We start from the raw sequence: 16,012 nt of genomic DNA on the forward strand, positions 1-16,012 counted from the left end.
CGTATACACATGTAAGTCACTGGGAGTAATGCTACTTTCCGTGAGAACATTTGATAAATTTGCTGTCACTTCACGTCTGTCACTTGCTGTCAGCGAAAGTATTCGGTAATTTTTTTTGAACCGGTAAAAATTTCTAGTGAAAAGTTTAAGTGTGTTTCTCATACAAAATGTTAGCAGCTTTAGTAGCTAAACCACGACCATCTGAGTATTCCCCCATTCCAGGTGAGTGACAAAAATAGATTGATGATTTTGCCTTGAACTGTTTTCAGTCTCAAATTTTTTTCCAGTACGTACCTCCTTTATTTTTGACGAGAGTCTTGAAGGCTCTGTTGGATTCCTCCTTTAAAAGAGAACTCTTGTCAGCCCCTTTCAAGTATATAAAATAATCTCTGACATTTATAATTTTCAAATGATGTTTCTCTTGAGAATATTATGAAAGAAAAGAATACGGTGTACTGAATAATTTTGATTGAGTTTCGGAAGTTTCACAACATCCTAAATCAATCGAACGATCAAATATTTGCCCGTGAACTGCTTATTTCTAATGTTTTTCCAACGAAAAATACAAGGGCTTTAGAAATCTATGAAGCAAACAGTTACATTCAGTTTATTTGTGATATGAAGTAACGGGCAGGGAAAGAAATGTTTCGATATTTTGTAAATTCGGCGCCTCAACAACTTGAACCTCACTGTTCAAAAGATGAAAATGGCGAAAAATAAAGATGAGTGTCGGAAAAATACGTGCGGTGGTTCATTAGATCCGGAAAAATATTTAGAAAAATTCACTGGATCCGTTTTTCAGCACATAAATAAATATATAGTTTAAAAAAACTAAAAAAAAAAAAAAATATGGCACAAAGCGCCCATACTTTTCACAATAATACTAGTATTTTCCGTTCGTTATTGTTTTGAGCTTGTTAAAAAAATGTTTTCAACTTTTTAGTTCGTTGTTCTTTAAAAACGTGTTTTTTAGTTTCTAAAAACTATTATAATACCTAGCGGAAGCTATGTATGGTAATATAAATTCTAAATTCGGGAAGAGACAGATTTCTTCAATTCAGATTTTTTTAAACGCCGTAACTGCCTCTCATAAAACGTTAAATTATGGCCGAGGGACCGAGAGTGTTAATATAAACACTATTCATCGGCGTGAAAAGATGCCCAGTCAGATATAATTATCACGTAGCTCGAAATGTTAATATGGGCATATCAATATCCCAGAATTGAAAGTTTTGTCAACTCATCGAAAGATGTTTTTGATGACCTACGTCGTACGTGGGCAACGATGAAAAGACGGTTTGAGAAACGCTAGGGACGAAGCACTCGTGATATTCTTCCCGGCTTTTGAAAGGAGAAAAGACAGAGAGTTCTGGGCAGCTTAAGGCTGCGGTCTTAGAGTGGAGCGAAAGTTTTTTTTGGGAAGTAAGTACCGATAGCCATCTTGGGTTTTTTCAGGCAGGAGCCTCGCTCCCTTGCCTTTTGAGCTGGTTTTTGTCAGGGTGACAAATGTGACATAACTGATCATTGTTGACGGCATGAGTGTCCTCAGACATCAGTGCCGCCCTTCGCGGTGTACTCTTTCCTGGCTGGGGTGAGATGAATGAAGATATTATTCATCTGTTAACGGAGAACATAGGGGCCCCATTCGACAGAGTGTGGGGGCCTTCTATATCATGAGGGGTCGTCTACAGCGTAATCTATAGCTTCCCTGGATTTTCGTGGGTTTCAGCCCAATCTAAAACTTGCCGATTCCTCGACTGGATGGACTGCTGAATGGAAGGCAGTTGTAAATCTCTGCGGACGGCTTCATTCCGCACGAACCACGGAGCATTCACAATCATCCGTAGTATTTTATTTTGTAGGATCTCCAGGATGGAGATGTTGGACGGAGCCATTTGTCCCCAGATGCCTGAAGCATACATGATGACAGACTTGAACATCGTGTTGTAGATTGTAACTTCATTTTTCAGTCTCATTTTAGATTTCCTTTGCCTTCACGCTTAAAAAGTGCGGGTTTGAGGTGAGCCTACGGTCTATTAGAAGACCAAGGTACTTTACCCGCGCCTGCCAGTCAATCTCCCTTCCAGAGACGCCGAGCTCCCGACCCATGGAAGATGAGAGGAGAGCCGTATCGTCGGCGTAGAGAGATACTTTCACATGCTCGGACCTCGGAAGGTCGCTGGTGTAAAGCGAATAAAGCGTGGGAGAGAGCACGGCCCCCTGTGGCACTCCAGCGAGGATCTCTCTGTTGTCAGACAGAGAGCCCTCTCCTCTAACCTGAAATGTTCTGTCTTTCAGGAAGGACCCAATCCACCGGGTCTGCCCCGAGGCAGATCGAACGCAATTAGGCCTTCAAAATGTCTAATAAGACTAGATGGACTTTTCTGTTTCGGTTTAACTTCGCGATGGTATTTTCGACCAGTCTCAGAGCCTGTAACTCAGTGGAATGTTCTCTCCTGAAGCCGAATTGTTCGTCAGGCGGAACATTTCGGTCCTCAACTTCTTCGTTGAGCCTTTGAAGAACGACTCTTTCAGCCAGCTTAGCCGCCGACGAGAGCAGACTAATCGGGCGATAGTTCTGCGGGAAAAGCCGGTTCTGCCCCTGTTTTGAGAGCATGACAACGACAGCATGCTCCCACCTTCTGGGGAAGCATCTGAGGGCCAACGAACTGTTTCTGATAAACAGGAGAACTTCAACGCAGTTGTCCGGGAGCCTCTTCAATAACTTATTTGTTATTGAGTCGACCCCCGGAGCTTTCTTGGCCTTTGCCCTGATGTAGCCCTTTAATTCTTCCGCAGAATCCGGACGAATGTCGTCATCATCCTCCTCCCTGAGGATGCGGTGAACCCGATCTTCCAGCAGAATATCGCAGCCGATGTCGTCATTGTCGTTAACGTTAAGCTGAAACTGACGTTTCATCCTGTCAGCAAAAGCCAACGCTTTGTCGGCGGGGGAGTAGCACATTCCGCGCTCTCCGTGAATGGGTGAGGGAGCAGTCTTCTTCCCTTTAAGTCTACGAGTGATTCGCCAAAGCTCATCACCCCCAGGCTCGAGGGATTCCAACAGATCCACCCACCTCTCGTTTCGGTGATCGAAGATGGCCTGTTTTACTTGATTGGCCATCCTGTTTGCCACTGTTTTGTCTCCTGGGAAGAGGGTCCGCTGATAGAGCCTTCTCAGGCGATTTCTCTCTCGTATCAAGGCTTTGATACGAGAGATACGCGATAGTACGTAGGTTTATCTGGTCCCAGCACATGTCTGTCAGTATGCGCATGGAGCGCCTGGCCGTTTCGATTAGTGGCTCTGCTCCATAGTCCGTGCTTGGCATTAAAGTCACCAGCAGCAATTGTCGGAATGTCGCTTCCCATCAGAAATTCATCCAGTGATTTTGGAAGTAAAAGATTATGCGGAGGGTTGTGAACCGAGATTAATCTGTGACGACCCCGTCTCAGTTGAATTTCGACCCCTACGGCCTCAGTTCCATGTAAACGGGCACTGTCAATGCCGTATTGGACACACTGAAGGGATCGTTTGACAAGAATGCCAACTCCCCCTCCACCGCGTCCAACACGTTCTCTGTGGTAGAATCTGTAGTTTGGAATGACAATAGATTCGTTCTTCAGATGTGTCTCCTGAATCAGAGCCACATCGATGTTATGTTCAACGAGAAAATTCTCAAAATCGAGTCTTTTAAGAAGAATGCCATTGACATTCCAAAAGACTATCTTCAGAGATCTAGGCAATGTCGGTTGTCTAGACATTGGCAGTTCCAGTTATCACGTTTGTATTCACCGTGAACATTTTCTCAAGCACGGGGAATTTGACGAATAATTGTTTCATCTGCTCTAAAGCGGTTCAGATGTCTGAAGCCCCCTAAGTTTGAGGTGAGGGCACCTACATAACCTATAAGGTTATGTCGATGTGTGCACTTGACAAATAATGGAATTTTATTTTAATTTCAGGAAACTCGGCAATAAGTGATTGAAAAGGGATAGAGAAAGGTTCGATGATATGGAAAAAGTTGTGTTGAATAAAACAAAATGTGAATTGCAATCGTTTATTGCTTAAAAAAAGGTAAAATATGACGTCACACAAACTTTGATAGGCTATATCTCAAAAACTACTTGAGTCCGACAGAAAATAAAAAGTGTTCTGAATTCCTACCATCATGTAGTATCATTCCTGGAAAATCGCGAAAATCTGTGAGTATTCCATAAAGTACAATTTAGCCGGAAGTTTCGGTTTCAGTTTCGGGCGAAACTGAAACCGGAAATTTTGATTTCAGTTTCGGCGAAACTGAGACCGTTGCCGAAATTCATTTAAGGTTTCGGTTTAGGTCGTAAAAACCAGTTTTGGTCGTACACTAGAGATTGCTAATAAACATTAATAATAAACATTAATAAACATTATGAAAAATAATATCGTCTCTCTCATTCGATTCGGATAGAAAACCGATCTTATAGTTGGCTTCCCCAACAACTTCAGACAAATCATTGACAGACATCAAGTAAGGAACTGTCACTGATCAGACTCCAATCAATGTTGATGAAGAGAGCTAAATTATCTGTGTCTTCGCAATGATTTCAAATTTTTTACTGAAATCTAATAAGCCTAATGTACATCAGTCAGGTAAATGCCAAACTCAAAATTATTTCCATCATCATAACGTTTAATTTTTGCAGGTTTTTCTACTGAGCCATGCCAACAGGCACAAATAAATTCAGAACCCAAAGGTCCTGTGATCAAAACAGATCTTCCTGGACCGAAAACCCAGGAACTCATAAAAAAACTGGCACCGTTTCAAGTAAGAGTGACACACCGAGATAACGGAGCAAGAGTCCGTGGTCCCCAGGTCTTTGTTGAATCATAAAAGCTGGACATTTTCCTATGTATGTCTAAAATACAGATATAAAAAATCCTGAGTATGGGGCTTGGGTGGCGGTGGTTTCGGCAGGTAACAGGCAGTAAAGGTGAGTGAAATTGCGTTTCAAATTTGTTATAGTATAAAGCTCAGTTTTTATATAAAGGGCGTCCCACACTGTAACTCAGAAATGGACATGTGATCGAAAATTTTAAAGAACCCGTCAATTTTAATTTCTAATGGGACTAATTCTGATATGATCATACCATAAACTTCACCCCCCTGCGGCCAGCAACTACCCCTCCTAATTTTTCAACGGAATGAGAGGGTCGAGTAATACATCATTTGAAAAGAATGTGCAAAGAAAAGAATGCAAAGAATGTGCTCGTAAAAACTACAGAAAACATAAAACAAATTTTTATTTACCTCAATTTAATTATTTCAGACCTGAGGTCAAAAAAACTGTACACAAAGACTACAGTAAATTTATTTCAGAGGCTGAAAATAATATAAGTAACGATCCGAATCAGTTTTGGAATTTTATACGTAATAGAAAGGGAACCAGCAGAATCTGTGGCGTAAATTCCAAGAATATCGCTCTTTCGTAATAACACCAACTTCAGGAGTACCACAGGGTTCTAATCTTGGGCCTCTTTTATTCATTAATGACCTCACACTGGATCTTCGATGCTCCACTCTATTATATGCTGATGACTTGAAAATTTATCTTTATAACTCAAGATTGCATTTCATTACAGCATGATATCAACACAGTACATTTGTTTGAAGGTGATTGACAATGTTTCATGATGAATTTCACTAGTTCAGACTTCCATTGTCTTCTATATGAAATGATTTGGAATCCCTGGAACAACTAAAAAAAAGATTAAAAATGAATAGGTGAAAATAACAATTATATTAAGCAAAATAAACCTGAAATGAAATAATAGAGAAATAAAATAGAACAATTGAACAAAAATAAATAAAAATAGAGAAATGTAAAAAGAAAATATAAATAAAAATTTGAGAGATTCCAAGTCACGTTAGTTCACGACGTTTCGATTGTTAGTATCTACAATCGTTTTCGGGTGATGACTGTACTGATTCCTCCGAGAGATGACTATTTATAGGTCGTTCGAGTACTTTCACTTATCCCCGCTTTCCATTTTCCGCTTCACTGGTTCCGTGGGAGATGACCGTTTGGCGGGAGTTGGCCATTTTTCGCTTGATGATGGGTTTCCATTATATTGCGTATTTTTACGCTGGCTTGGCTGAATACGTTGTTGGACAACATGTATGCGGCTTCCTTGAATTTTCTCCTAAACTAATGTTTCTCTCTGTGCAAGATCTCAGCTTGGGGCCACTCGATGTTGTGTTGATGAGTCCAAACATGGTCTGCTATTCCTGATTTGCTGGTTTCCCCTCGCTGTGTGTATTTCTTGTGTTCGACAATGCGAACATTCAATGGCCTCTTAGTTTCACCAATATAGGATTTTCCGCATTCACAGGGTATCCGGTAAATGCAATTCTTGGAATCGCAGTCCGCGTTTGGTGGCCTGGTTTTCGTGAGGCTGCTACGGATAGTGTTGCTGGATTTGAAACAGGTTCTGATGTTGTACTTGGAACCAATTCTTCTTATCCTCTGATGTAGGGAAGTGCAAGCACTGGTTGTGACGGCTTCTCTTCCTTGCGAGGCTCCTGCTGTCTTTTAGCCAAGGTCTTTTCTACCATCGCTTTGGAGTAGCCATTCCGTTGAAGATCATTTTTGGTGATGTCTAGTTCCTTTTCGACACCTTCCTTCGTATTACAGAGCCCAAAAGCACGGTCTAATAAAGTCTTGATGATTTCTCTTTTAGTTGATTGATGGTGGTTGGATTCGTGGTTCTGATATTGTCCCGTATGAGTGGGTTTTCGGTATACAGATGTTTCCCACTTAGTGTCGGTCCTCTTCACCAAAACGTCTAAGAATGGCAATTCGTTGTAGATTTCCTTCTCCATTGTGAAAGTGATGGAAGGTCTCACGCTGTTGATGTGTTTCAGGAAGGCGTCTAGTTCAGTGTTCCCATGGTTCCATATTCTGAAGGTGTCGTCAATATATCTCAACCAGACTCGAGGTTTCTTGAGGGCTTCTTCAATGGCCAGAGTTTCAAACCACTCCATATATATGTTGGCTATGACTGGTGAAAGTGGCGATGCTATTGGCAGTCCCTCATCTTGTGTAAAGAATTCGTCCTTCAGTTGGAAATAACAGTCTCATACACAGAATCCTAGTAATTTCATAATTACTTCTATAGGTAGATTCGTTCTCTCTTTCAGGTTCCCGTCTTCGGATAGCTTTTTCTGTATGATTTGGAGTGCTTCTTCCACCGGAACGTTGGTGTAAAGGCTTTCCACGTCGAAACTATTTAGTTGATCTTTCTATGTGACCTCAAATGACCCTAGTAGTTCGACAAAATGCCTTGAATTCTTCACAAAAGACGACGTTTTTCCTTGTAATGGTTGTATTAAGGGAAGTACCAATCTAGACAAGTTTTGAGTAGCCGAATCTCTGGAGCTGATGATCGGTCTAAGTGGAACGTCCTTCTTGTGGATTTTGGGTAGTATATACAAGTGAGGGGGCTTACTGTGGTGCGGTGTTAGCGATGATCTTTCCTTGTCCGAAAAATAGACTTGGGGTTTTTTCAAAATCTGGTACAACTTCCTTTCGATTGATGCAGTAGGGTCCCGTACGATCTTTGTGTATCGTCCCTTCTGAAGAACCTCTTCGATCTTCTGTTCGTAGAGAACGGTATCCATTACCACAGTAGCGTTTCCTTTATCTGCAGGTAGGATCTTGATGGTGTTGTCTCTACGTAGGCCGTTCAGAGCTCTACGTTCTTCATTGCTGATGTTAGATGTTGGAACTGATTCTCGATCCAGTTCTCTAATTTTCCATCTGAACTCTTCTGCCTCGGTCTGGTCAATAATGGAACTGGTGGATTCCTTATCTCTCAACTTTTTATTTTTATTTTCTTTTTACATTTCTTTATTTTTATTTATTTTTGTTCAATTGTTACTTGTATTTTGTTTCACTATTATTTCATTTCAGGTTTATTTTGCTTAATATAATTGTTATTTTCAGCTATCATTTTTCAATTCTTCTTTTTAAGTTATTCCAGGGATTTCAAATCATTTCATATAGTAGATAATGGAAGTCCGAACTAGTGAAATTCAACACAGTACATGTATGCTGTACTACAAACCACCTTGAGTTGAATATCAACAAATGTTCAACTGCTGCCTTCTCGAAAAAAGAAAATGCATTGATGTTTCCATACAATATCAACAATAAAATCTTGCATCGTTTGACTCAAATGCGCGACCTTGTCATATTATTTGACCAAAATATGTCATTCAATCCTCATATTCAAAGTACCGTGTCTTCAGCTGATAAAATTTTAGGTTTCATATTAGGGAATGGTAGTGAATTTGCAGATCCAGCAACTCTGACATTACTATTCAACTGTTACGTACGCAGCAAATTAGAATATGGGGTATCAATATGGTATCCCCATCAAAGGAAATTTTTAAAATATTTATATATGAAAAATTTTGTATTTACCCAGACCGTAACATTGATTACTCTATACTTCTTAATGAAAGTAATTTCATCTCACTGAATACTAGACGTATCATTCTAACTATAACGTTCCTTCATAATTTACTACATAATAACATTAGCTGTGAATTCCTGCTAGCAGAAATTTCATTTACTGTACCTCGACTAAATAGTCGGCACGCAAAGGTATTTTACTGTGATCGTATTAGAACAGACAAATTGAAGAGATCGCCTGTTTCAATTATTTGCAGTAACTTCAATCTTATATGTGGTTCATGTGACATCAATATATCTCCATTATCTATTATAATAAATTGCATTACGACATTTACTTACAATATGTAACTTTTTTTTTTCTCTTTTGTAGTATCTAATCCTACTAACACACACATGTGAATGCACATTCCTATCGCATTTAAAACATTTATATATATATATATATATATATATATATATATATATATATATACATTTATCCAGTTTATACATTTGCTGTTATTGGGTGTACTTATACCTGTTGGAAATAAAGAACTATCTATCTATCTATCTAACTATCTATATATCTTTTGTCTTTCTTTTAATTACTTATTTTTTTTCAGAATTGGTTTATTCGTTCTTAATAAATTAAAAGTTGAACATTTTATTTAAGAAAAAACAGAAAATTCGCTGTCCTTCATTTTAATGAGGAAATCAACAACAAATAGTATTAGTGGAAACAAAATCAACGGATAGATTGTTCAAAATGACCTCCACCTAGTTCCATACTACACTCGAAAGCGTTCCGTACATCATTCAAGATGTCCGGAGTCAGGAATCGGCATTCCCGAACAATTCTCTGTCGCAGGTTTTCTAGATTTGTAGGCTTAGTATAGTACACTTTCGACTTCAGGTGTCCTTACAGGAAGAAGTCCATCGGTGTGAGATCAGGTGATTCAGCTGGTCACTCCACTGGACCCGTTCTGCCGATCCAACGTATTGGAAAACGTTCGTCCAAAAACTGTCTCAGCCGAACATCAAAATGTGGGGGTGCATCATCCTGCTGAATTGTTATTTCATTTTCTACTAAATTGCCATCGTTTTTAAAATTTGTATAAAGGGTCTACACAGTCTTGTAATAGATTTAAGTATGTGTCTACATTGATATTACCTTCAATGAAGAATGGTCCAACGATATCATTAATGAGAATGCCGGCCCAGACATTCAACCCCTAACAGCCTTTAAAATGTAAATCCGCACTTTTGCGAAATTCAATCAATGATAGTTAAAAAAAAACATTAACTTGGCAGATATCTTCACGATTTTCTCCAGGAATCGCTATCGAATTCGCGTCGTTTCGAATCAGTACTGAGCCCAAGAGTTTTTGTCGCATAGAAAAGACATTTATGAAGAAGTGACTACTTTTATAGGTTGTTCGTAATACAGAAAATATATTCAATTGAAGTTGAATCGATGCAACGAATTAATTAAAAAAAATATCGTAACAGGCAAAAGTATTATTATAAATAATTATACTTCAAAAGTGCTTGGGAGGGGGATTGTTATTGAACTGGGTTTCTGACGATTAACATTATTACATTCAAAATATTTAAAAACTGAGTTTTATACAGTAACAAATTTCAGACACAATTTTACTCACCTTTATTGCCTAACTGCGATCCAAGCACTGTAGCCAGGGTTCGTTTGTACCTGTATTGTAGACATACATTGATTGTTCCAGCTTTTATGACTTAACGAAGGCCTGGGCTAATACCAACCAAGATGATTTATTATTTTCAGAACATTAGTAATATTGAACTTTTCGCACATTATGGGAAATCCATCGGAAACTACTTGGAAGACGTTGATGGAAATGTTCTTCTGGATCTCAGAACTCAAATGGCGACTATTCCTCTGGGATATAACTGTGTACCATTGATGAAACTCTTCCTCGATCCTCATAATATTGTAAGTGAAAAAGTCTTCATTATTCTGAATTGCGAACTGATTCTTATGGTTCTCTGTCTGGTTAAGAAATTTGAAAAATTTATCCATTCATAGTCCCGTCACGTAAGCAAAAAGAAGAGGTCAACCTCGGAATGTGAGATAATGAGCTGTAAACTCGTATACACCTTCATTTTGGTGTTCTAAGAGTTGTCTCAGAAGTTTCATGACATCTCGTGGCTGCGTCGGAAGTTATTCAAGGTCATAGGTCACAAAAATCAGTTTTTCGCGGTTATCTCGGTTTCTATAGCTCCAATTAATAATTCACCACAAAAATTGTACAGCACAAAATTTGCGACACATTTCGTCCAAAACATACGGCGGGGAAACCGTAGCGCTCAGGCACACTTTCTGTAATGCAAGGTCAACCTTGAATCTCTGTGAATAATACCTTGTATGAAATAAAGAATATTACTGGAGTTCTTTACCAACACAAAATCGTTATTTTTAACATCTCGACACGTGTTTCGATCACCAAGTGATCATCTTCAAGAGGAACATCAAACTGGAAACTTTCCTAAGCTAACGCTAATTATGCTATACAGGTATACCATACAGGTGAACTATATAGGTATACCACCCATACAGGTATACCTCCCTAAATTAATTTTACAATTTGCCTTATCTATTATTTTACAATATGTCCTTATACAGGGTGTAACTGAATAAGTGTAAAACATTCAAGGAGGTGATTCCTCATCGAAAAAAAGATAGGATTTTTCATATAAAGAAATTTCATTGGAGCATCCCTTGTTAAGATACAGCCCCTTAAAGGAGGTACATAAAATTAGTATAACAATTTTTTTCACAAGCACTGAAAAAGTTACAATATTGAAATTAACCTGACGTTTTGTACTACCAAAAAGACACTTAGCCAGTAATTTATTTGGTTTACCCCATGGTTGTGAGGGGTGGAAAACGCAACCCCTAAAATTTATTTCCAATGTAACTTTTTGGCTTATTATTTGTTGACCATTTGAAAATTTATTTCCGATAGCCTGTTTCATTCTAAACAAAAAAATGTCTCTTGGGTTTTTGCCCAAAATAAAACAGTTCGCAGCAAAAAATTATTTTACGAACAACTACAGAGATACATCGTCATAAATGCGAACTGGATTTATTTTGTAGTTAGTACCTGCATTAAACGATTAGAGGGTAATAAACAAAACCAATTTATTAATAACAACACAACATGTAGAAATCATAAATGTTCAATTTGTCTACCTTCAGACATTACGCATGCGTCTAGACGTCGGCGCATTGAGCCACGTATTCGCTCAAATATTCCTGTAGTCTCTCTGATTACCCTGCACGCATCGATGATGCGGTTTCTCAAGTCCTCTACATCTCGAACAGGAGTACGATAAACCAAATGCTGTAAATGGCCCCAAATAGAGAAATCGAGAGGATTGAGTTTCGGGGATCGAGCGGGCCAGTTCTGTGATCCGCCTCGACCTATCCACTGATTTGAATATGTTTCAGTTAAATGCTGACGTGCTACTTGACTAAAATGGGCGGGAGCCCCATCATACATAGAAAACATATCCCTTCTGACGCCCAAAAGAATTTCCTCCAGCAGTACTGGATGCACTTCTCTAATTGGACGTATGCTTCACCATTTAATCGAGGAGGTAGAAAATGAGGCCCAATTAAATCATCCCCAATAACTCCGAGCCACACGTTAAGAGAAAACTGTTCTTGATGGTTAGTTTTGACAATAGCGTGAGGGTTTTCATCAGCCCATCTGTGGTAATTATGAAAATTAATAATCTTATTCCGAGAAAAACTACATTCGTCTGTGAATTCTATCGTCTTCAGAAAGTCACAATTTCTTCTAATCATCTCCAGCATCCAATTGCAAAATTCAAGACGGTTCGGAAAGTCTCGCGGTAACAGTGCCTGTACTCGTTGCAGATGGTAAGGGTATAAGAGTTGTTCCTTTAAAATTCGAAATACCGTCATATGATCAACATTTAGCTGGAAAGCAATCTTTCTGGTACTGGTAGTAGGTTGTTCTTCAATCAAATTAAGTACTGCTTCCTCAAGCTGTGGTGTTCGTACTTCTCGATGGCGACCACAATCCTGCGTTCTTTTGTCGAATGAACCATATTCTCGTAATCGTTGATAAAGTCGAGCAAATATTCTATGTGAAGGATGCTGCCGTTGAGGATACATTTCAGCATATCTTCTAGAAGCTTCTAACTCATTCCCCTGCGACAGACCGTAAACGTAATGCATATCAGCCATTTCCTCATTTGTGTATGCCATTTTAATAACAAGTGAAATATTAAAGTAACAAATTAAGAACAGAACAACACACAATTAGTATTAATTCAATTTCGAAAATTCACAAACTGACAGCGTCATACCAATTTGATTGTCACTATTGCTGATAGCGACCTACTAGATAGATTTGTTTCGTATTTTCGCATTTATGACGATGTATCTCTGTAGTTGTTCCCAAAATAATTTTTTGCTGCGAACTGGTTTATTTTGGGCAAAAAACCCCAGAGACATTTTTTTGTTTAGAATGAAACAGGCTATCGGAAATAAAATTTTAAATGGCAAACAAATAGTAAGACAAAAAGTTACATTGGAAATAAATTTTAGGAGTTGCGTTCTCCACCCCTTACTACCATGGGATAAACCAAATAAATTACTGGCTGAGTCTCTTTTTGGTAGTACAAAACGTCAGGTTAATTTCAATATTGCAACTTTTTTAGCGCTTGTGAAAAAATTTGTTATACAAATTTTATGTACCCCCTTTAAGGGACTGTATCTTAACAAGGGATGCTCCAATGAAATTTCTTCATATGAAAGATTCCGATGGGGAATCACCTCCTTAAATGTTTTACATTTATTTAGTTACACCCTGTATAGTGTTTAAATGTTATATTTACATATAAAACAATTTTCAGCTATATAAAAATTATATTCACAATTTCCTATCTAAATTTATTTTTACACTGTGCCCTTATGTAGTAATTAGTAAATCTAATAATATCATTTCAACAAGCTATATAGTATGCTATTTAGTATTGGTCCGTCATCGTTATTCATAACATTATTATGTTTACTAATTTCTACACTCTCATAGGCATCTAGTTGCCTATTGTTGTTAACTTGTCTAACTAATCTTAATCAACTGAAGTCTATGGAATGGTTTTGTTGCAAAATATGATGGGCGACTGCTGATTTTTCAGGTCTTCCATATTTTATCTTACTTTAATAGATATTTTTTGTCTGTCCATAATATTTTGCATCGCAGTCCTTACATTCAATTTCGTAAATTCCAGACTTTTCCGAATTCTAGACTTTGTCTTTTGGACTTCCCAAAAGGCTCTGTAGTGTATGACTTGTTTTAAAAACCACCTTCATATCAAGTTCCTTGAAAATCTTTCCAAAGTTCTTCGTATATTGGTGGTATGGAACTGATATTTATTTATCTTGGTTTCCGTCCTTTCTGAAAGTCGAGATTTCGTTCATTCTTAACCTAAGCTTCTTCTTCCTTATTATGTCATCTACAATGCCCCTCGAGAAACCGTTACTGGTCGTTTTTCTTTTTTGAACTTATCATGTGTTAGAGGGAAAGTCAAAAGATGATGCACTAAAAAATTAAACCCAGCACATTTGTGCTGTCCACAGTGATGTGAACTGTCAGGAATATACCTGTACGTGCTTGTTTCTTTTCTAAATACATCCTATTCTAACTCTCTATATTGGCTCCTCATCACCAAAACGTCTAACTCATACGTGAATTTTATTGTTGGACATCTATTATTTAAAAAAGAAACAAAGTCCTCAATATTCGATTTTTTGCTATCGAATATCGCGATAATATCGTTCACATACCTTAGCCAAATCCTAGGGAAATACTTTGATTTTTCTTTGGTTTCCATTTCGAATCTGCTCATGAACAGGTCTGCCAGGTAGGGGGACAGGGGATTTCCCATGGCCGTTCCTTCCTGTTGTTTGTCTGTTTAAAATATGTTTTTCCGTTAACCAGCTGTCGCACCCCTACGAACGACAACCCTCAGAAGTCGAAACTTGTGCGAGCTAAGGATTAACGAGGTCTTACCTTTTAACGTGTGATTCCTAACACGGAAAAGCAACCTTCTACTTGGAACCGATTTTGTTTCATACACAAATTAGTAAGATAAACGAATTCATCGATTTCGTTATTATTGAAATTATTTTTCTCTAAGGTATTGCAAGGTCTGTGGAATTGGGACGCTAGGAAATAAGGAACAACATCAAAAAAAACCAAAATCTCACCTTCTTGCAGAACAATGTTTCTTGTATGTTATAATATGAACTCTAAAGAGTTTTTCATACTAAAACCAGGTTCCGTAATAGAGAAGGTTTCAAATTCCTTAGTGAGCCATTTTGGTATTTGGTAGGTAGGAGCTCCAATAGCTGACACGATGGGGCGCATTGATTTTCCCGGTTTGTGGATTTTTGGGAGGCAATATAGCTTCGACACCGTTGGGTTGGAAACTTGTAACTTCCGTTTCAGTTGAGGGGTAAGTATGTTGTCGCATTTCTTGGGGACGTCTTTTACTTCGGCAATCATCTTTGGTAACGGGTTCCTGGAAAATTTCGCATACGGTCCGTTAGTAGTATTGACCCTTTCATAGTAGTCCAATTTATCCAGAATTACTACTTTGTTACGTTTGTCGGCTTTCAAATAAAAATCTTCCTTGTCTTTCAATCGTTTGGTAAGTTTCTTTTGGTTTTTATTGTTGTTACTCCAATAATATTCATTACTACACCAAAGGTTCCAAACATAAATTGTATGAAGTAGTTGAATTGATGAAATGTTATCAACAATAACTAATTTGTATCATTTATCAGTCAATACATTATAATTATTAACAATTTGCATGTATATTTGCATATATATTTAAACCAATGTGACCTTTTTTTAAAGGGCAAAACACAAGCATTACAGAAACATCCTCAAGGCGCTGTAAGATCGGTGTCTGTGTGAAAGTAGTGATTCACGTTGGATATGCATCGCTGTAATCTTCACTATAAGGGTTTTACGAAAACCGCGACACGTGTTTCGCTATACAATAGCTACTTCAAGCATAAACTGAGAGTTACTTCTAAATTACACCATTTCATACTACGAACTAGTACCTATTCGTCTAGCTAAATAATAAATCTACCTGAAAAGGTCAGGTATCAATACATTTTTCGAAAGTCTACCTGTAAATATACTTCATTTTTACTTGCGAATGAACAGATTCAATAATGACAAGTTTTTGAATTGGTTTATTTCCATACTCTCAACAGGTTAACTTTCAAACCTTTCTTTTGGAAATGGAGGGGTTTGTATTCATGGTTGAACTCCTGTCCCTCTGAGATTAAATGACTGGCATATGTGGAATTTATTTTTCCATTCTGAAAACTATATTTGTGTTCCTTTATGCGTGCTTTGAACGTTCTTCCAGTTTGACCTATATAAAACATCGGACATGACCTACACGATAATTTATACACTCCTGATTTTTCTGAAACTGAACTTTTATCTTTGTTATTTTTAATGTGCATGCCCAAGTTGTTGTT

General features: G+C 38.0%; 2 protein-coding genes across 9 annotated transcripts in view; both read left to right on the plus strand.

Moving 5' to 3' along the window:
• Positions 1-16,012, plus strand: part of LOC141483248 (uncharacterized) — a 403,587-nt gene that overhangs the window by 181,225 nt on the left and 206,350 nt on the right. The gene's annotated exons all lie outside the window — the stretch shown is intronic.
• The window catches only part of LOC111515695 (4-aminobutyrate aminotransferase, mitochondrial), a 179,114-nt gene continuing 163,156 nt past the window's right edge, over positions 55-16,012 (plus strand). For 2 of the 8 annotated variants that reach the window (XM_074177703.1, XM_074177704.1), the window contains exons 1-4: positions 77-222; positions 4,449-4,630; positions 4,684-4,805; positions 10,238-10,405. In XM_074177703.1, coding sequence (XP_074033804.1) covers positions 4,579-4,630; positions 4,684-4,805; positions 10,238-10,405 — 342 coding nt within the window. In that variant the 5' untranslated portion in view covers positions 77-222; positions 4,449-4,578. Of the gene's footprint in view, positions 223-4,448; positions 4,631-4,683; positions 4,806-4,866; positions 4,891-10,237; positions 10,406-16,012 lie in introns of those variants that run through there. The other 6 variants (XM_074177707.1, XM_074177708.1, XM_074177705.1 and 3 more) reach the window with 5 other exon arrangements.

This window comes from Leptinotarsa decemlineata, unplaced genomic scaffold (assembly GCF_025532065.1).
Source record: "Leptinotarsa decemlineata unplaced genomic scaffold, Ldec_3_MD MMD2_tig00003192_RagTag_RagTag, whole genome shotgun sequence".
In the NCBI taxonomy this organism is placed as follows: Eukaryota; Metazoa; Arthropoda; class Insecta; order Coleoptera; family Chrysomelidae; genus Leptinotarsa; species Leptinotarsa decemlineata.